This window comes from Magnolia sinica, chromosome 4, assembly GCF_029962835.1.
Source record: "Magnolia sinica isolate HGM2019 chromosome 4, MsV1, whole genome shotgun sequence".
In the NCBI taxonomy this organism is placed as follows: domain Eukaryota; kingdom Viridiplantae; phylum Streptophyta; class Magnoliopsida; order Magnoliales; family Magnoliaceae; genus Magnolia; species Magnolia sinica.
The window spans coordinates 69590645-69612777 of record NC_080576.1 but is presented as its reverse complement, the minus strand read 5'-3'; the positions used below and the strand labels follow the sequence as shown (position 1 = coordinate 69612777).

The window sequence follows — 22133 nt, the reverse complement described above, 5'->3', positions numbered from 1 at the left end:
TTTATACTTATGCGTTTTGTCGTAGATCCCTTGTTTTAATCGTTTTTGGGTAAACATATGAAATGTGTAAATTACCCAGTTTGCCTGTGTATGGATGCATTTTCTCTTGAGTATCAGTATTTTTCTCCAGCAACAAAACCATCCCAAGAGGGGCCCGTCGTCTTTCTTCCGTGGTTTGCCTTCGCTCTCTCTCTCTCTCTCTCTCTCTCTCTCCTCTGAGCTTTTCCCTTTCAATCCATCAAAATGTAAGTACTTCACCATTTAACAATCTTTGATTTCTTCTTCTTCTCATTACTATCATTTAAGATTCTCAGATTCCATAACAAAGCGCCTCGTTCTTCATTTCCCCCTTTCATTCTCTCATCTTCATGCATTCTTTTGTATAATTGGATTCTCTGAATATCTTCCACACGCAGCGGATCTCTTCGATTAGGTCTCGGAAATTCAACTCCCGGGGCTGCATCTCGATCTGCTGGGATTCGGTTTTTTTTTTCTTCCCTTAATCTCTGATGCAGATGCTAGTTTCTCCCGTTCTTGGTTCGATTCCTAGTGCTTGAAATGTACTCGTGCTTTTGTCTTACCGTTGTTGATGGGTTGGGGGGGATTTTAGGGCTTCTAGGGCTCTATTTAGGGTTTGTTTGCAACTTTTCTGTCATTTCCTTCTTCTTTCCGTTCTCGGGAGTTAGTTCTTTCCAAGCAGTGGAAAGCTAATGCGAGCTGCTTCTGGTTCATTTTAAGGAAACCGTTCCTTCGGCATTGGTTCCATCAGCTGATGTGTCTACAGCTTAATTATATGATTATATTATCATTATAACTACTGGGTTTTCTTTCTTTCTTTCTTTTATATTTAGAAGAAGATCTCAGTGAGAGATGAACTTTCTCGCCTTCCCTGTAATGCATTGGGTAGTGACATTTTACTTTGTTGTTGTTGTTGCTGTTGCTGTTTTTGGAAGGGCAACCATGGGCGATGAAGGAGAAAGAACGTGCCCTCTCTGTGCTGAAGAGATGGACTTGACTGATCGGCAATTGAGGCCATGCAAATGTGGTTATGAGGTTTGAATCCTTAGATGGCTTTCTTTCCAGATATAATGAATTTTACACGTGTTCATACTTTCTCAATCTATAATGTATTCTGTACACATGTGAGTTTGCATGACGTCGAAACAAACAGCCCCACGCATAAGTCTGTGAGTCTTGCCTGTGTGTGCATTTGTACTCTTCCTCCGGGTTGATTTTATAATGCCTTTCTAGCTATTTGGAGGATCTAGTTATTGCGATGATATCGTGAGCTTAGTCCCTCAATGCATGTTAGACTTCAACCATTATTTTGTGATCTGATATTCCAATGGATCGTCTTTTTTTCTATTTTGTGACCAGAAAATATTTCTAGTCAGACTATACTTGTTTTTGCCATAATTTGGCTAGATTTGCATTATTCAATTTATATCTAAAATGCTGACTTACATGGACTCTACCAAAGTATCTTAGATAATTAAGATTGATCACATTTTTCTGCATGTCTTAGATTATGGAGATTTATCAGCTGATTTCTATCTTGAAACAGATATGTGTGTGGTGTTGGCACCAAATAATGGACATGGCTGAGAAGGATGACACTGAGGGGCGGTGTCCAGCATGCCGTATGCCTTATGACAAGGAAAAAATTGTAGGAATGGCTGACAACTGTGAAAGGTCAGCCCAGTTCATAACACATGCACAAACACACCCTTACGCTCTTTTGTATGATGTTCTTTTGGGAGTGGGGGTTTCTCAAGATTTGTTCTCCTTGGCATAGGATGGTGGCCGAAATCAATTCCGAGAGAAAGCTGAAGTCACAGAAGGCAAAGTTGAAAACATCCGAAGGAAGGAAGCATCTTAGCAGTGTTCGTGTGATACAACGGAACCTAGTGTACATAATTGGCATACCTGTTAATTTAGCAGATGAAGATGTTGGTACCTCTTCATGATATTTCCTTGTTTTTATAGTGCCTAGAATGATTTTGGATGTGAGTTCCAAGGAGGCTCTTTTCTGAGTGTGTCTTTATGGATTTAAGCAGACTCTTGAGCGGAGGGAATTTTTTGGCCAGTATGGGAAGGTCCTGAAGGTGTCTATTTCTCGGCTAGCTGGTGGTAGTCAGCACTCTTCCAACAACAATACTTGTAGTGTGTAAGTTTTATATTTTTCATAAAAAGTGCCCTCCTATTCTAGCCACTAGAAGATTTTGAAGCCTTTGCATTGGCATCTGCTGGTGACATGGGGTCAAACCCTTCCATAGAATGGTTTCAGTTTGTGGGAGCCTATTGCACTGTTGTCCCGAGTCTTCTATTGCATCAGCTTAGATATCTACCTTTTACGCGATTATGTTCTTTCAATTGACTTGTTCCATGTCATGATCATTGTCTTCTGCTTTTAAGTGGATTGCAATGAATCCTAACAAACACTTGTGTGCGTGTGTATATAACTCTTTTCCATAATAACTTACCTGCAGACCGTTCAGGCACACACACACACATATATGTATATGTATGAATGTACAAACATACCTACATGGTGTAGGTTAGAGATCCCATGGTGTATCTTGTTTGTAAATAACATAGTTTTGATTGACAAGACGAGGGTGTAAATACAAAGCAAGATTTATGGAGAGGTAGCTTTATCATCTAAAGGATTTAAAATTAGTTGGACTAAAATAGAGTACATTGAGTGTAATTTTACTAATAATAGTGGGGATGAGGAATTAGTAAAGCTTGCTAACCAAGAAGTTTCCCAAAATGATCACTTTCAATATCTTGGGTTGATAATTCATGAGAGTAGAGAGATTAAGAAAGATGCTACGCATAGAATTCAAGCGGGGTGTAAGAAATGGAGATGTGCTTCTAGAGTTTTATGTAATTATCATGTATCACTTAAACTGAAAGGGAAATTTTATAGATGGCTATAAGACCAGCCATGCTCTATGGGATAGAATATTATGTAGTTAAGGAACAACATGTTCATAGGATGAGCGTAGCTGAATGAGGATGTTGAGATGGATGAATGACAAGATGAGGAAGGATAGAATTAGAAATGAATGTATTTGAGGCAACATAGACCAGCACCAATAGAGTAATAAGATGAGGGAAAGTAGATTTAGATGGTTTGGTCATGTGCAACGAAGACTAAAAACTGTGCTGGTTAGGAGTGAGTTCGTGCAAGTTTAAGGCTCTAAAGGGGCAAGGGGAAGGCCCAAAAGGATGTGGGTTGAGGTAGTAACAAAAGACTTGATGACCCATGGCCTAATTGAAGTTATGGCCCTTGATATAGTAGAATGGCGGAGAAGGATTCATGTAGCCGAACCCAATTAGTTGGGATAAGGCTCAGAAGATGATGATAATGATGTATAAGCAACAACTCCTTTTCCATGATAACTCACTTGCAGATCTTTCAGGAAAAATTCGTCAGGGTGTTAGGCTAGTTCCATTTTGTTATTTGAAGCTCTGACCTAAAAGTTATTCTAACTTCTCGCATGGTGGTGAAAATCTACTTCTCTTTCTACTGTGCTGTTACATTTAATTGTAGTGTGGTTCCACAACTCCTCTCTCTCTCTCTCTGTTTTTTTTTTTTTTTGGTCTCAGATATATTACTTATTCAAAAGAAGAGGAAGCTGTTCGATGTATTCAATCGGTTCATGGTTTCATTTTGGAAGGTAGATCCTTGAGGTAGGCATTTGATTCACTTTTCAGTTTTCACTGCACCTCAAGCATCCCCTTGATGACTATATGAAGCTTGTGTTTGTGCTTCGCAGAGCATGCTATGGTACTACAAAATATTGCCACACATGGTTGAGAAATATGGTATGATTGAATATATGATAGGATATAAATTCATTTGCTTATCATTTTATAACTTGTTCCCTTCTTTTGGTAATATCTGGTGGTCTGCTTTAACTTTGCTAAGGGAAATGTTTGTTTGGTTCAGCCTTGCAATAATCCAGATTGTTTATATTTGCATGACATTGGCACCCAAGAAGACAGTTTTACGAAAGATGAGATAATTTCTGCATATACGAGGTATATTTATTGGTACAAATGATGCATGGACTTCTGCTTTCATTTTCCACAATTTTGTTTATTTTATCGAAAGGATATGTGCTATTTTGTAACCCTGCAATCCGTATAGCTTACTTTTTCCACTTCTACCTAGAGATGATGAAAACTATTATGGGATTGTAACTGTTTTATTTGACGATACTCAAATCCAAGAATCTGCATGTTCCTTTCTTTGCTAGGCTTTACTGTTGTCTGGCTAAACCTTTTTTACCAGCTGCTATCATTATGCTCTTGGCCATGTGAAGCATTTTTGAAGTTTTTCATGATTCTTGTTTTTTTTTTTTTTTTTTTTTGACATGCATGCACACACACATATCACCATTAGCAATTTATTAAGGGCTACAAATAGACTCAATTTGATGAGTCAATTGTTAAAAAAATTGGAAAAACCCAAATTGATCAGATTTTGCTTTGACTTGACCAAAAACTTGCTTTGGCTAAGGCTTGATCAATGGCTGGTTGTATCACCAAGACTCTGCTGGGTCTTGTCTTTCTTTTTAAAGTATCTTTAACTGTAAAAGGGTTTCTTTTGAATAGATAAACCAATTTTTATGTAAATAAGGCATTTCTCAGATTTTCCTATATCCATACTTTTTCACTGATTTTTACATTTTTATTGTATTTAAAATGTCAATTGTTATTGAGTTTTTGATATTTAACAACTGACAGTGTTTTTGAGCTGACTTGCCTTGAATTAATCAAGCCTTTCCTTGTGTAAAAGTAACATGACACTTCTTCGAAATCGTATTTTGTTGACATGCATCCAACACTCCTACACGGCTCATTTTTAACTAATTCTTTATGTTTAATTGTTCTTATATTTTATTTTTTAAATATTTCTTGGCTTATAAAAAATCAATTTTAAGTTTGTTGTTATTTTATTTATTTTTCAGTCTACATTACCTATAATTCTAAATATATTATTAAAATAATGGTTTTTATTTATTTATTTATTTATAAATTTTAAGTATGATGTCTTATTTATTTAAAATCAAGGTGTTCCAAAACGGTAACGGTGGCCATAACGGCCACCACCATTACCGTTATGATACGGGCCGTAACGGCCTATTACGACCCACATTGGCCATTATGACCCCTTTTTATTTTTTGAAAAAAACTGTTATAGGTCCCCGTTATAGGGCCATTACAGCCGTTTTGACCCCGTAACGTGAAACGGTTAATGACCATTACCGTTATGTAATGGCTGTTACGTAACCGATTTTGAATACCTTGTTTAAAATATGATGTTTGTGCTTAGTTGGGACATCAACTTTTCACAAATTCCCCTTCGTGGATGGATAATACACCTTTTTTTTTTTTTTTTTGAAGATTGCAAATTTATTAAAACCCTGAATGTAGCAGAAAACAGAAAAGCAACAAAACATAAACAAAAACAAAAGAAAAGAAAATGGGAAAGACAAAAAAGAAAAGAAAAAAGAACACGAGCTATACAACTCGAACCAGGGACACAAACCTACAAAAAACTAAACATTAAGAAGCAGAGGTAGCATGATCAGGGGGTGGCTGGCAAGAAAGCCAATCTGTGACATCCTAAAGGATTTAGGCAATGACTCGTGTCGAAGAAGTGAATTATTGAAAAGAGTGAGAGTTCCTTTCCCTCCTGATAGCTCATAAGATGGCGAGCATGGAGAGATGCCAACGAGCTGTTGGGAAGACACCTTCAGGGACTCCATGCCAAGCGAAGAGGAGATCACTGACTAAGGAGGGCATCACCCAAGCAATGTTTGATTGGACTAGGATGGCCAACTAGATCTTTGAAGTGAAGGGACAATGGATGAATAGGTGGGATATGGTTTCAAAATCCTCTGCATGCAAAGTAGGTATATGCTTTGCAAAACCATGACTCGCCTCAGCGGGTTCTTAATGGTGAGAGCTCTTCCTCTAGTTAGGAGCCAAAAGTAGGCTGCAATCTTATGAGTGGCTTCATACTTCCAAACAAGTGAGGGAAAGGCTACCGAGTCGATTGGTTGGGAGGGGCTGAGCAGCTTGAATAGAATGTGGGCATAACATATATCAGAGAGATCATTGGTCCAAACGATGGAATCAGAAGCTTCAAGAGGGGTGAATATTTCGCATCATCTCCAACAACCTTGACAGCTCCACTTCGGCATCTCCACACCTTCGAGCCTATGTTGTCATCGCCACACCTTCAAGCATATGTTAGAGAAACAAGCCGCAACAGAATTGGAGATGGAGGAAGAGATTTTGCACACATAAGGAAAGGATGTGGAGTAGAGGAGAGTCGGAAATCCAAGGGTTGAGCCAAAAAAGAATGTTCAAGCCATTTCCAAAGGCAAAGGAGAAACTATTTTGCATTAGGGGCCTCAAGTGGCAGATATATTTCCAAACATGAGAGGCTTTGTAAGGAGAGGAAGATTTAGGAAACCATCCACCTTTGTTAATGCCATATTTGTAGACCAAAAGCTCTCTCCACTAGAGGCCAACTTTTGAGCAAAAATGCCCCAACGACTTGCTAAGCAAAGTAGAGTTCACAACCAAGAAGTTGCAAATCCCTGCTCCCCCATCAGAGAGGGGTTTATAAACCTCAGACCATTTAGGCAAATTAAATTTGTGGCTAATTGAGTCTCCTTGCCATAAGAAATCCTTGCGGATGTTGTCGAGTTTGCTAATAATAAATTTGGGGTAGTCATAAAGATTAAGGAAATACGAAGGGAGATTAGAAAACGTAGATTTGATGAGGGTGATACAGCCCCCTAGGTATAAATACCTTCTGTTCCAAGTCGACAATTTCCGTCCAAACCTTTCAATGATGATGTCCCAAAGGTGATCAACTGGCTTACCAATGTAAAGGTGGAGGTTGAGTTAGGTGGAGGGGAAAGAGCCGGCTTTGCAACCAAAGATATTGACCAGTCAAGGTTGACCCCTAGCATTCTGCTTTTGAAAAGATTGACCTTCAAGCCAGAGACAGCTTTGAAACACCGTATTGTTTTCCAGAGATTCAAAATTGCCCCCTCGGAAGCCTTACAACATAGGAGTGCATCATTTGTGAATAGTATGTGGAAGATAGTGGGTTCTAAAGGCGAGATACCTATCCCACTAAAGAGGCCAATAGACTCTCCCTTGTTGAGCATTTTGTTGTGACCCTCAATAGCAATAACAAACAGAAAGGTTGAGAGCAGATCATGGATCACCTTGTCTCAGGCCCCAAGAAGAGTTGAAAAAACCTTTGTGGGAGTCATTAACCAAAACTAAAAATTTCCCTGAGGAAATAGAAGCTCTCATCCAACCCTTCCACATTCGCCCAAAACTAAGGGGATCCAACATGTATAAAAGGTAATCCCATTCTACGTGATCGAAAGCTTTCCCTATATTGAGTTTACACAATACTTTTGCCCTCATGGTGCCTGGAATCTATACTCTTATGAATAATGAGAACACAGTCGAAGATTTGGCGATTAGCCATAAAGGCTCCTTGAGCTTGGGGGACCACACTAGAGAGGTCGAAGTCTAGAGGCTAAAACTTTAGCAAGGATCTTATAGGGGCCACCAAGCATATTAATAGGCCTAAAGTCTTTAAGATCCTCAACGCCATCAATTTTCAAGATAAGCGATATAAAGTTGGCTCCCATGGTGTAGGGTAGACGACTATGGTAATGAAAATCGAGCACAAACCTCAAAATATCCGATTTGATGACATCCGAAAAAACTTGGAAGAAGCCGATGAGGAAGCCATCGGGACCAGAGGCCTTGTCCCTGTCTAGAGAGAACACAACCTCCTTGACCTCCAGTTCAGAGAAAGGAGACTCAAGATTGACAACAATTTCAGTCGAAATTTGGGGGAAAACAAGATTGTCAAGATTCGGTCAGGCCCACCCTTCAGAGGAGAGAAGATTGCGATAAAAAAGCAACTATATGATCACAAACCTTGTCTCTCTCCTCAACTTTAGAGCCATCAAGATAGACACTGTTAATCTTATTGCTATGAGCCATGACATTAGCTATACAGTGAAAGAAATGAGTGTTTTGTTTCCCCTCTTTGAGCCACAGAGCTCGGGACCGTTGACTCCATTTAATCTCTTCCTATTTGATTTTATTGGACTAATCAGAAAGCAAAGCCAGTCTGGAAACTCTTTCATAGTTAGAAAGCTGGTGGAGCTCCTCCTTAGCATCAAGAATCTAAATGGCCGAGAGAAGATTAGCTAATTTAGATTCTAAGGAGTCAAGGGAAGATTTTCTTTAGGCAATCAACTTGAACTTGAGGAGTTTAAGCTTCTGCCCAAGTATAAGGCTTGAGTCACCAGAGATAGAGAAAGAGGACCGCCATTCTGAAATGAGAGAGCAGAAGCTGTTTGGCGGAACCGACTGATGGGGAGGATCTGCCCAAGCGTAGGCACCTCCAAGCTAAGCACAAGAATCACACAAAGTAGAAAGAAACAAATTAGAATTCTTATTCAATTCAAATGTTTCTTGATGCTATTCATTCTAGGCCCTTGTATAAGATTTTGAAATGTACATATGAGGAAAACTTATAATGTCATTGACAACCAATGACTTGTTACAAATATTGAAAAGAAATAAAAGGGATAAGAACACGTTTAAAAATATTTGATTAATGGATTATTCATAGCTAGTTGATTGATTTTGTTAGCTAATTACCTAAATAGGCGGCTTGGGTATCCTTATTGATGGGCCAAGTTGGGTTTGGGCTTAATAGGCCTGGGCCTGGCCGATGGATCATAGGTCCACATCAGCCTGCATTAGTCCTCTCTCGCTTGAAAGAACTCGACTCTGGCGAGTTAATAGCTTGATATTGCTCATAAAGGTTAAGATTCAGATGCTGGAAGCCTGTGGCTGTGATCCATGTAGCATCGGAGAGGGGTCGTCTTTGCCAACAGACGAGAAACTTCTAGTAACCGCCTTGGCGCATGGAGATGATCTACCTCTGGTGATCGAGAACATCAATGATTGCGTCTATAGGTGGCAAAATAGTCAAAAGTGTGATGGTGTGTTCTTTGATACTATCGTCAGTATGGTGCCAATGATAGATTGAAAGATCTTCCACATTGAAAGGACTGACAGGTAAATCTAGTGGGAGATCTAAACATAAGCATTGACACTAATCTTCTTTATGATTTTGAACGGTTCCACATAACCATTACTTGAGGCAATGTTGTGTTGAACTTCGTCACGCTCTTGCTACATATGGCGGATGAAGTCATCAACTTCTGCTTTTGGTCTCGACTCTGTGTAGATCCAAATTGAATAGAAGATGCGGTCGTATACCCAGTTATTGCTTCAAAAGGGGACATCTTTGTGATCCTGTTGACTGAGTTTTTATTAGTAAATTCAGCCGTGGGTATTACTAGTGCCTATGAAATTATATGATCGCGGACAAGACACTGTAATAACTTACCCAAGCTATGGCTGACCACTTTCGTTTGACCATCGGTTCGAGGGTGGTAGGCACTAGAAAACTGAAGCTTGGTTTTCATTGCTGCTTAAAGAGTTTTCCAGAAATAACTCATGGACTTGGTATCACGACTAGATACAATTGTTTTCGGAAGGCCATGAAGATGAACAACCTCTCGAAAGAATAATTGGGCAATCTTGAGAGCGTCTGTTGTATTCGAGCATGGTATGAAATGAGCCATCTTTGAAAATCAATCAACCACCACAAATACTAAATCAACTTTCCGAGCAGTCTTTGGCAAACCCAAGACGAAGTCTATGCTGAGATTATGGTGTGCCGTAAAGGCCTTTACGGGGCTGTAAAGGCCGTTACGTAAAGGTAACGGTGGCAACCGTTACACGTTACGGGGTCGTAATAGCCGTTATGGGAAAAAATGACCCGTAATTGCCGTTAACGGCACGTTACATCCCCTATAAAGGCCATAATAGTCCCTTAATGGTCTATTACATGACATATATAGGTTTTTCATATTTTTTAATCAACATTACGGGGCAGATACAAGTTTTTTTGGGGGTGTTTTCAATAAATAAAAAATAAAAAAGAGAGATCTTAATGGCCGTTACGAGGCCGTAATAGCCGTTATGCCTCGTATCGTAAAGGTAATAGTGGTGGCCGTTACGGCCACTGTTACCGTTACGGAACACCTTGGCCGAGATCTTCCCACAGAGCATGTGGGATCAATAATGGTTGATACAATCCATTATTTTTCTTTTGACCCTTAACAAGTTGGCAAACTCTGGATAACTGGTAAATCTTTGCAACATTTGATTTTATACAGGGCCAAAAGTATCCATCTCCAATGAGAGCTAGGGTCTTATTACAACCTAAGTGTCCACTACACCCATTGGCGTGCAACTCCCTCACAACATACTCACGGATGGACGTATTGGGTAGACAAAGTTGCGTTCCCCAGAACAAGTAGCCATTATGAATGCTGAAATTTGGGTGTCTCGCATGCTCTGCACTAAGAACGCATGTATAAATACTTATGAAATCCTTGTCGTTAGTATACTCATACCATCTCTCTTTGAATCCCGGAACAGTGATCGACATTGATGACAATAAATGCACTCTACGGCTTATGACATTCGGTCCCACAAATGGACCTAGCACTTTCATGCACGTCATGACCCAGTTGTTACACTCCTTCATTGGTAAGTTTGTCGTTGTTTATTTTGACGACATCCTTCTATCAAGCTATTAACTCGCTAGAGTCGAGTTCTTTGGCAAACCCAAGATGAAGTCTATGCTGAGAATATGCGGAGCATCCTTAAAAAGGGCATTAAGTCTAGCATATCATCAAGCCGATGAATGGGGAAGCGGTACTTCACTGTGATTTTATTAATAGCTTGGGTGTTTACACACATATGCCAACTCCCATCCTTCTCGGGAGTAAGGAAGGCGGGCACCGCACATGGGCTTAGGCTCTCTCGGATGTAGCCCTTTTTAATTAACTCATCAACTTGATGTTTCAACTTGGTGTGCTCGGTGGGACTCATTCGGTATGCTAGTAAGTTAGGTAAAGATACTTCGAAAACCAAATCTATAGCAACCTGAATATCTTGTAGTGGAGGCAACTCCTCAAGCAGATCATCGGGGACTAAATCCTGGAAATCATGCAACATAGATTTGATTTCATCAGGAATAAGCTTATCTCGGTCAATAACAGGCTCCTACACCTGTTTTGTGATTAGAGCGAACATAATGCCTTTCTCCTTGCTTCCTCTTCAAACTTCTACATGGTGAGAACACGTGAGTTAAAAAGAGCAGTCAATATCGGCAATGGAGGTGTCGATGAAGGAGGTGATGTAGGATGTAACAAGCAAAGAAGGATATGATGACCTCGCCATAGGACAATATGCGCGTTAGCCTCACCTTCGCTTTGTACCTTCCAATAAAAAAGCCAAGGTTGACTGAGAAGGACGTGAGTGACATTCATCGGAATTATGTTACATCAAATATCATCCGCATATATGTTGATTTTAAAGGATACCAAACACCTTTGAATTATGAGGGTGGATGCATTTCAGTTGGCAACTTGAGCTTATCAATCATCTCTTGAGATATGATGTTTATTGCACTGCTACCATCGATGATCATATTACATAACCTACCTTGGCATCTTACTTGCGTACAGAAAACAGTGGTCCGTCGCCAGTCTTCCTCTTCCTAGTTAGTGGTGGTAAGGCGGTAGCGTATGATAAGAGTGGGACCTTCAACTTCAACAGGGGGTCCTTTGGCTTTGATGCAAGTTCTACACTAGGTTGTTTCATCTCGATGTGCTCGTCGTAATACTCATAGTCATTCGGGTAGTAGGGTTCCTCCACATTACCGTAGTAATGGGGGTTCTTGCCTTTCAGATGCTCATTAGAAAAATGTCCTATCTATCTAAAACGATAACAGTCAACACCCTGTGTTCTCGCCGGAGGGGATGATTAGGATTAGAGCCTCGTTGTAACAACTCGAGATTCTGATCCTCGTGGACAACACGAAAAAGTCAAATTCCAAGGTGATAATATGAGTATGTTAGAGTATACTACTCCGCATATTCTTTGCAATCTTATAAATTCATGTTTTCATGGCAATCACGTCATAAATGACGGGAAAATTAAATCTCATTTACATAACTATTCTAAGTTCCATTAATCATCATTACATCTATATGTTATATGCTCAGTCCTTCCATGCGACTTATTACAATTTAAAATTTAAGCAACTACTTTTAAGAAAGAAAAATAAATAAAAGAAGAAAAATAGTCCAAGCCGTCTTGGCTTCATCATCTGCCATCTGTCGCCATAGACCATCATAATTCTCACCTTGAAGCTCTGGCTCATTCTTTGGAACGTGACCTGCACAGTCTATGTTTGCTTTTCCAATAAGAGGAATGGGTTGCCTAGGTTCAACTTAGTGAGGGCTTCCCTCCAAGATTATCACAATAATAGCTCATTCAATTCATAACAAAGCAAAACATCCATACAAAGTCTTAATTAATGCAATGCATGAAACACATGCTCTAATGAAGGCACCTTGACTAAATAAGATGGTGAAGCGGGAACCCATTACAACTTCAACGTTAGCTACTAGTCATTGGAGTAATGTGAAGTGGGGACCTCATCCAAATAATGAAAGTGGGAAACCTCCATTAAAACTTCCATTAGATAGTGTACAACTGGAAGCAGGAACCCCCTATTACAACTTCCATTGTATCACCTACGGGGCTGATCCATCAAGTCAAATCGCAGTGAATGCATGTTATTAATCCAATCCTTTAATTAATCCGGTTCAATATCCATCCGGTTTAATAATTCCCACACTCAACAAGTCACCACCTCACCCCATCATCGTTCTTTCACGGATCCACCATAAGAAACAATCCAACCTTCGGATCCCCCATAAGTCACCATAATCCATACACATGGATACTTCATACTCATTCCATTATATAAACCACATGGGTCTTAATAATTCCATAACATAAACCACATGAATTTCCATAATTCCATAACATAAACCACATGGGATGAGGGGTTTCCTTATGATGTGGCATTCCAATTACATATGTCCACAATCACAATATCACATGGGCGTGCCATGTCCATCATCATAGCACATTCATCATGAAACATACATAGTTTCCACCTAGTTCCATCATGTACACCATTTCATCTGTAATTTCATGTTCAAATGTCCAAACGTGTAACATTCTCATGTTCATCAAAAAGTCCAGCAACATATCATCACATATACCTCATATTAAACATCATCAAACCATTCACAAACATCACAACTATTAGGCCAACCCAATCTACATCATATAGGTTCCATATGGGCTAACCTAGTGGGCGCACTTTGTAGGCTCAGCAGGTAAGCTCATCACAATGGGTTAACTCGCTAATCTACACGTTCCCATGATATCCAACACCATAGGACATCAATCTAGGCATCATAGGTTCACGCCCCCAATCTAGGTAGGGTTTCCAACATCAATTCCACAAATCCTACATTATGTAGTTAGGGTTTAGGCTCATTCATGATTAAATTCACCACCAAACCACATCCAAATATGGATTCATTCAATCATCCTCAATTTTACAGCAATAAAAGAAATTAAAACAGAGAATTAACATGAATTACACCAATCATACCAACAAGCAAACAATCAAGGAAAACAATGCCTATATTTAAGGAAAGACAAATTCGAATTGTGCACAAGTTTAAAGGGAGTCCTCACCTTAGCCTTAGATGAAAATCCTAGGTTGAATTTGATGGAGGAGGCATCTACACGAACCACAACAACGACGAGCTAGGGTGGAGACGTCCACACATGGAAGGAAGAAGGAGAAGATGGAAGGGGGTTGGACGTCCCTGGTAAGAGCGTACTCTCTCTCTCTCTCTCTCTCTCTCTCTCTCTCTCTCTCTCTCCCCTCACATCTAGCCCCTCATGTCTAGTTCAAAATCTAAATTTTGAATAGGCTTGGCTCGAAACAGTTCAAAATCCGGGATGAGGCCAACCTTAGGCCTGGCCCGTTGACAACCCTAATCAAGTTGCTCTTTATATTGTTCTCCACGTAGTTGGTCAACAATGGTTTCTAGGTTGGCTACCCTTACGAATAGCTCGGTGATTCAATTGTCTCATTGTTGATTGGTAAGCTTCCCTCAATAGATGTTACCACTACGGGTAGACATCGTGATGTCGGAAAGTAATGGACAAAATATATAGCGGTGGAGTCTAGGGAATCTGAATGCCTCCAATCCGATCGGCCCCTAAAGGAATTGTGATGACAGTGCCGTTAGTAAAATTCTCATGTAGTCAGAGGTGGATCGGATCAAGAGGCTTAGAAGCCAAAGAGAAACGAAGATGTAGAGTACCAAAGAGATGCACGAAGATCTATATAGCAGTCCCCATTATCCCCTTATCTGTGTCTATCTCCTTCATTATACTCACATCTTCGCTACATCCACCCTCATTTTCATCCTTGTGGTCAATAATGTGGATCATCTTCTTCTTCCAATGTTAGGATTTGATTTTTGTGGAATTTCCATTTGAGGCTTTATCAAGAAGAACATTCTTCTTAGGTACCCATTGTTTCATAGCATCAATGCTCTATAGGCTAATGGGGTTAGAAGCGATGAGCTCATCTTCTATCTCTTTCTTCTATGTAATGGATGAATCAGCCCCACACACTTTTATTTCTTTTCCTAATGTTAGGAAGGTTGATGTTTCCATAACTTCTTTTGTTGGTTATTCATTTTTTGTTATGCATTTCTATTAAATAATCAGTTTTATAATTATTTTGACCTTTAAAAGTAATACGGTTTGAATATATTATATTTTTTGTAGCCTTTTGTTCTAAAATAAAAATAAAAAATACACAAATGAATAATTCAGGTGAAATATTTAGATATACCATGTTCAATTTTCGTATGGTTACTAGTTTATTTTCTTAATTTTTTCAACAAGTTCCTCATTTTCATATTTTTTGAACAAAATGAAGGAAGAGCATGTTTCGGGTGGTTACAATAATACTATACCTCATGCCTCAAAGCTTACACTTTGCTTTATACCTCATTTCATGCCTTTGGCCAAAACGCTGCTTACATCAACAAGCTTGATGAACACAACACCCTTGTGGTACTGATTTGCCTCATCAACTTGTTCAAAAAAAAGGTAAAAAGGAAAAAGAAAAAGAAAAAGAAAAAGCCTCATCAACTTATAACTTATCAGCCGTAGTTGAGCACCCTATTTATTCCCCAAATTCCCTAAACTAGCAAAGCATGCCTTCAGATTATTTGGGAATGGTGGCCCTTCAATCATGCTATGAGAGCATCCTATAACATGCCGTGGTGAACCTATCCAGTTGGGTTGGAAATGTTTTGGTTGGGCACCATTGAAATGACACCATCTCCTAAGTTGTGATCTCCTACCCAGCCATAAAATAGAGATCTTCCATTAAGATCTCTATTTTGCTTTATTGCTAATAAATCTTGTTTTTGAAAGGTGATGCAGAGATTTCTAAGAGTAACTACTTGAATGTGTAATTATCTCTCTCAAAAAAAGAAAAAGAAAAAGAAAAAAAAAGGAAAAAAAAGAACAGAAAAAGATAATGGCATGTGTAATTTTGGCAGTAAATCTTATCATTTTGCATTAGTTCCTATGTTACATTTTCGTTCTCACGGAAATTTATGCACCTTAGTTCTACGTGTCTTTTCTTTTCTGTTATGTATGCTTAATTCTGGTCATATTACCAAAGGAGTAGAGTTCTACAAATTGCTGGTGCTTCAAACAATTCACAACGGCATTCAGGGAATGTGTTACCTCCCCCATCAGATGAGTTCTGCAATAGTGGTGCTGCCTCTTTGGACAAACTTATGGTCAAGAATGTGTCAAATGTAAGGCATCCAGTCTTAACTTTCTCTTTCTTCTGATAAGTGGCTTCTGTAAGCAGCACTTTTGGACTACTCAATTTTATTTTTTTATTTTTTTTGGGGGAAGGGGGGTATCTAAATGCATATGGTCAGTTTTTTGGAAGAGGATATGTTATTTAGTTGTAGTGTTTTTCATATTCACTGTAATCTGTGCCTTCTGCCTACAGAATCCTGCAAATCAGTTAAAAGGTTCTCCTCCTAATAGTAGCTCCGGAAGATCTAGTGCCCTACCAGCAGGAGCTTCATGGTTTGCTACTTACTGTTATTTAACTTCTTCATTTCGTCAGTGAGAACTGAGAAGTTACTGTTGCTAAGATAATGATATTATGTGGCAGGGGATTGCGTGTTTCAAATTGCCGGGCATCAGATGCAAGTACTGTCAATTTGCATGGAACTGCCACACAAAAAGCTGACACATTTACTGGTTCATCTGCCTTTTCCTCGATGGTTGCAGGCTCAGCTCCAACATCTGCATTGCATGCAGTAGGCAAAACATCTGCGGTAACTGAAGAAACTCACACAATGCATTCGAATGGCAGATCTCGGTCATTGGAATATTCAAAACAATGCATAGGCAGCATTTGCAAAACAAGTGAAGATAAACCTGCAGAGAATGTGCTAGATGCAGCTCGGGCCGTTAACTCCGAGGACCTTCCAAGACAGCCATCTTCTACTTCTAGTCTTGATGAAGTTGCTCATGGGTGTTTGTCTGTTGATGTAACTGTGCAGGGCTTATCTTCTGGGTTGTCTTCAGTAGACAGTGACAACATTATTGGGATTGAATATCCTGATATAAGCAAACTGCGAAGTTCAGTTTCTGGTCATCTTTTTTCCAGATCAGCTGGAAATGCAGTTTCAGGCTCACACCAATATTCTCTTGTACATGGAAGTGATTTGATAGAACCTTTAACCTCACTGCAGTTGGGGAAACCTGCCTCAGAGTCTAAGGGCACGTGTGTTTCAAGAGAACTATCGAAATGGAGCACAGAGTTTCAGGCACAAGGATTGCCAGCTGGAGGCAGTGAAACGGATGAGGTTTTGATACCTGTTGATCAAGGGTTTAAGCTTTCAAAGGCTTTTACTCATCCACTATATTTGTCCAATTCATGTAGTCCACTTAAAATTTCAGACCATTCATTGCAGCACATTGATAATGCTAGTACAAGTCATCCAGTTATTTCAGATCCTAGAGCTGAGGATGGAAAAGTTGATGAAGCATTGCTTCCAGTTACCACTGGTGGTTCAGCATTATCTAATGGATTAAAAGAGAACAAATTCAGCACTTCTGCTTCTGAATCAAATAAATTTTCTGATTGTTCTGACGCATTCTCCAATATAGATAAGGTTAGACATTTAGGAGGATGTAATGGGGATGCATCTAAAGATGATAAAACTGCTGACATTGATCTGGGGGAGAACGTCATCTTATCAAACATCTTGTCTATGGACTTCGATCCATGGGATGACTCGTTGACTTGCAGCTTAGCTGAATTGTTAAGCGAAACTGATATACCGAATGGTTCTCTTCGATCATCAAGTTCGCGGAAGCCACAAAATAGCAGCCAGTCCAGGTTCTCATTTGCAAGACAGGAGGATTTTGTGAATCAAGCTACCTGTTTGGAACCTTTTAGTGATACCGAGTATGTACAGGAAAGGTATTTTTCTCCGCAGGACTCTTTGCAGAACAGGGAATCTTATGGAGATATACATCAGAATGGTTTTGTAGCCTATAGCTTTGAGGGCTCGGGGAATCTTATTAGCAGCCATTCAATTCCTCCTCCTAATAAGGTTTCTGGTGAGTTTCAACTGTTTCTCCTGTTTGTGTTGTATTATTGCCTGTTTCTGGTCCATGTTTTGTGTTTGGTCAAATGAAAGCAGATGTGTGTGTGTGTGTTTTGTTCTTTTTCTGCTGATTCTGGTTTCTGTGTTCTCTTTATTCACCATCTTTTCTTTACCATCTTTTCTTTACAGGCATGCCACCTGTTCCCCCCCTCCCCCCCCCCCCCCCTTTTTTTTTTTTCCTATATTTTTTAATGTTTATTTTTATAATCTTGTCTCATTTCTTTTAGCATTAGATTTGACTGTTCTCTGCTGACATAGATAGATCTTCAGGTATTGTGACCTGAATGCCAACCATTTCGCAGTCCTAGCAAACTCTTTTACCCTAGTACAGATATAAGTTCAGTGTAGCAGGGATTGGGTACGGCCAATCCACAAAATCCATTTTTCAGGATATTGGTGCAAAAAGGACTAGTTACAACTTAGAGATATAGTCATGTTAGAAAATATATCCCTAAAAATATCACAAGTTGAAGTTGCTGTCTAGTTCCTATGATTAGCTTAAGTATTAATGAGTAACACTTTGGAGTTTAATTCCCAGCAGATTTATATTTCCAAATCTAATGGAAGGGTGATTCCTTATCATTGCACTTATCTTTTCTAAGTATCTGATTCCAATACCTACTTCTTTGAAGGTATCCAAGAATGATAGCTTGGAAGTTGTCCCAGTCTTCTGACATGCATTAAAATTCTAAGTCACCCTTACAACTGAAAACAGGCATCAGATCTTTGCCCTGTCCATTATTATATTCATATTATGGATTTTGTTCTGTCTTTCACTTTCAATTATAGTTGTGTGGTGGCTGCCATAATACAGTAAAGTGGTATTAATGCGAGCGTACTTAAGCTGTTTTGTATTGAGGTGTAAGAGGCTGTTTACTGGTTGAGTTGCTTCACTCCCTTGCTAGTGGGGTTTCTGAGTAATTTTATTGCTTCAAGAGTCATTGTTGTTGATTTCAATAATGGGACTTCAATTGTAGATCATTGGTGTTGGCTGTTTCTCTTCCAGTTGGTTAATTCAATCTTGTCTCATTCTTCTGGGGAAGCCATCAGAATGAGATGCAAGACAATGCATTTGCTGGAAACTAAGTGGTTGGTGATGTAGTGTTCTTTTGTAGGTGACTTTATGGAATTATGTGCTTTCTAAAGGACACGCTTTCCAATTGTGTTACAATACCATGAGTTTCATATAGCAGGACACCAACAGACAAAATTTCTCTTGTTCTTCTACGGAGAAATCAGAGCATGACTTAGTCGGTTAATTTGGTGGAAACCAAATGGTTGGTGGCATGCAGTGTTTTTCTTTCTTTCTCTGGGATGACTTTCTGCAACATGTCTTTCTGAACTACAGCAATTGTGGGAGAATTCATGGGTTGCTTATAACAGGATACCAACAAATGAAACATCTCTTATTCACAGGATGCTGCTTGTAAGATGTGCTGAGCTTGGAAATTAATTTGTATTAACTCTTGGCTTCCATGTCAATGATTTTTTCCTATAGTGTGCCTCTTTGGGAACAGGGAAAAGAAAGATCCAGGGAAATGGAAATGAGATTTCCATGGTTAACATACCAATGAAGATGAAATTCCCTCTTTGATTTCAAAGATGTATTTCCACAGAAAATGGTTCTCTTTTCCATTTTATGCTGTTTGGCAGAGTATTTCCGAGGGGGGAAAAATAGCTTGTTTAGCAATGGTTGCTAAAGATGTCATATGTTGAAAGACTAGGATCTTCCAAAGTGAAAAAAATTTAAAGCCATCCACTATCCTTGGTGGGGTCTATCAGGTCAATGGTTTGGACAACGAACCATGGCCCTACGTTAACAATAGGTTTGTACACCCATCCTGAACTCATCCCCATTGAGATCTGTGGGTAATCCAAGGTTGGCCCAGCTAACGATCACATCATGCTAATTTTTCAGACAGAATCAACCCATTAGGATTCCCTAATGAACAGTTTAACTCTTGCAAACACGTATTATTTGGCATGAATGCAGCAGTTTGCATTTTCTATCTCCTTGCTTGGATCATCCTTTTCCTATGTATCCATGGCTTTTGGTGTGCATTCAGGCTCTGCTTGCCCTTCTATCCTCTTCTCCATTACAACTCTCAAATCACTTAAAAACATGGCTTCCTCTTTTGTTCCGTCCAATTTTCACCTAATCTTACTGCAGTGATCTCCTGCAATATTTTCAATCATATCTAAACCCATGCCATTCATTTTCTTTATTCTTGGTTCTTGTATTTTTATCCATTGCTCATGTGCTCTGCTTCTTTATTCAAATTCGGAAGCACAATGCAGTGCCACTAGGCTCCCACCTGGAAGCTACGGATTGCTCATCATAGCAAAACTATCATTTCCTCCAATGCAATTGAAGCTGGACATTTGAGAAATTCATTAGAGAGGATGAAGAAGTGTGGTGGCCAGATCTTCAGGACATTGCTGCTCTCTGAATGGAAAAAAAGACCTGGAAGCTGTGGGTTGTTTGTCATGGACGAAACTATCTGCTTCCTCTGATCTACTTGAATCGGGAAACAGAAGAGTATTAGAGAGAGGATGAAGAAGCATGGAGGTGGGAATGGAAAGTAACCCTCATCTGAGGGCCGAGGAGACAATATGCAGTTTGAAGCTTTGAGGTGAGGAACGAGCTGGTGGAGATCGTCAATTTCGTCAAATGGGCTCAAGCACAATCAGAAATGGAGGTGTGATGGCAATGAGGTCTGCTCGATGATTTGAAAAGGTGATTTCCAAATCTATGGATTGCTCATCATAGGCAAAACTATCCATTTCCTCCAATGCACTTGAAGCTGGACGTTTGAGAAATTCATTAGAGAGGATGAAGAAATGTGGTGGCCAGATCTTCAGAACATTGCTGCTCTCTGAATGGGGAAAAAACCTGGGAGCTGTGGGTTGTTTGTCATAGACAAAACTATCTACTTCCTCTGGTCCACTTGAAGTGGGAAACCAAAGAGCATTAACATTGGAGAGAGGATGAAGAAGTGTGGAGGCAGGAATGAAAAAATAACCCTCATCTATTAGGAGACGATATGCAGTTTGAAGCTTTGAGGTGAGGAATGAAGCTGCGAAGATCATCGATTTCATCAAATGGGCTCGAGCACAACCAAGGATAGGGGTGTGATGGCAATGATGCCCCCTCGACTATTTGAAAAGTTGATTTTCAAAGAGAGACAAATCTAATGAGGCTGTTTTCAATGGAATTCTATTGGTTTACCACATATATGGGGAACTAATTTCAGAGCGTTTTGAGTTTCACAACACTGAAAGCTCTGGTTACCGCAGGAACCCTTTTGCTGTGTTTTCTGTACTTGCTTTTCAAACGGGCCCTTAAATGTGGAACATTCAGAATGAAACAGGAATGCAGCTTTAGAACTGATGCTTCAATTTACTAGGAGATTCTTCAAAAAATTTAGTTAATGTTTAAATGGCCGACAACCCTTTGATCATTGTAGTTAGTCAAAATTGAACGATTGATCATCCTTCAAGGATTGTGGATATTCTGATCTATCAACTATTTATTGACATGAAACGGCTGCGTGTTTCTTTCTGCAGCAGTCCCTAGGTTTCATGCACCCATACACTCACATACACAAGCATCATCATAATCATTATATCCTTGTCCCAACTATTTGGGCTGTCACACAAACAGTGTTGTCATGTGCGACCGCATTGTATATGCACATGCCACATATCCATATGCAGATCGCATATACGATCATGGCACATATGCGATGTATGCGATCGCATACAGTATATGTGATCGCATATTGGCCAACGGACAGAATAAGTTTTTTTGTTTGTGCAAAAAAAATAACCTTTTGCCTATAAAAAGGCTTTCAAACCTCATCCATTTGCAATATTCTCATCCCAAAACTCTCTTACTCTCTTCTTCTCTTACATTTCTTAATTCCAAGTGGTTTTAATCTCTCTCTCTCTCTCTCTCTCTCTCTCTCCTACATTCCCTCTCTTGGAAGTTGGGAGATCAAGATTTGAGCACTTGATTTTTAATTCATTGTTTAATTGATTTCATTTATCTCAAATGTATTTTAAATATGTAAAATTAGTTATCTATTAACTTAGGAAAGTTCCCCTCAATATCTTAAATTTTCTTTTTACATTTATTTGAAATTTCTTCTATTTTCGTTTTTTTTTTTTTTTTTAAAAATTTTAAAATTTAATTTACAATAATTTTTTTGAAAAAAAAATATGCGCCTGCATATGCGATTCGACAACATTGCACACAAACACATGCAGTCATGGTTGGAGTGATTGAAGAGACAAATTGTGGCACAAGTTCTTATATGGAAC

General features: G+C 39.3%; 1 protein-coding gene across 4 annotated transcripts in view; it reads left to right on the top strand.

The window, feature by feature from the left end:
- Positions 1–200: 200 nt before the first annotated feature.
- LOC131243196 (uncharacterized) overlaps positions 201–22133 on the top strand; it is a 40605-nt gene continuing 18672 nt past the window's right edge. For 2 of the 4 annotated variants that reach the window (XM_058242363.1, XM_058242362.1), the window contains exons 1-10: positions 255–1053; positions 1565–1692; positions 1796–1949; positions 2058–2167; positions 3616–3699; positions 3786–3834; positions 3959–4050; positions 15794–15932; positions 16136–16215; positions 16304–17763. In XM_058242363.1, the coding sequence (XP_058098346.1) occupies positions 871–1053; positions 1565–1692; positions 1796–1949; positions 2058–2167; positions 3616–3699; positions 3786–3834; positions 3959–4050; positions 15794–15932; positions 16136–16215; positions 16304–17763 (2479 nt within the window). In that variant the 5' untranslated portion in view covers positions 255–870. The other 2 variants (XM_058242365.1, XM_058242364.1) reach the window with 2 other exon arrangements.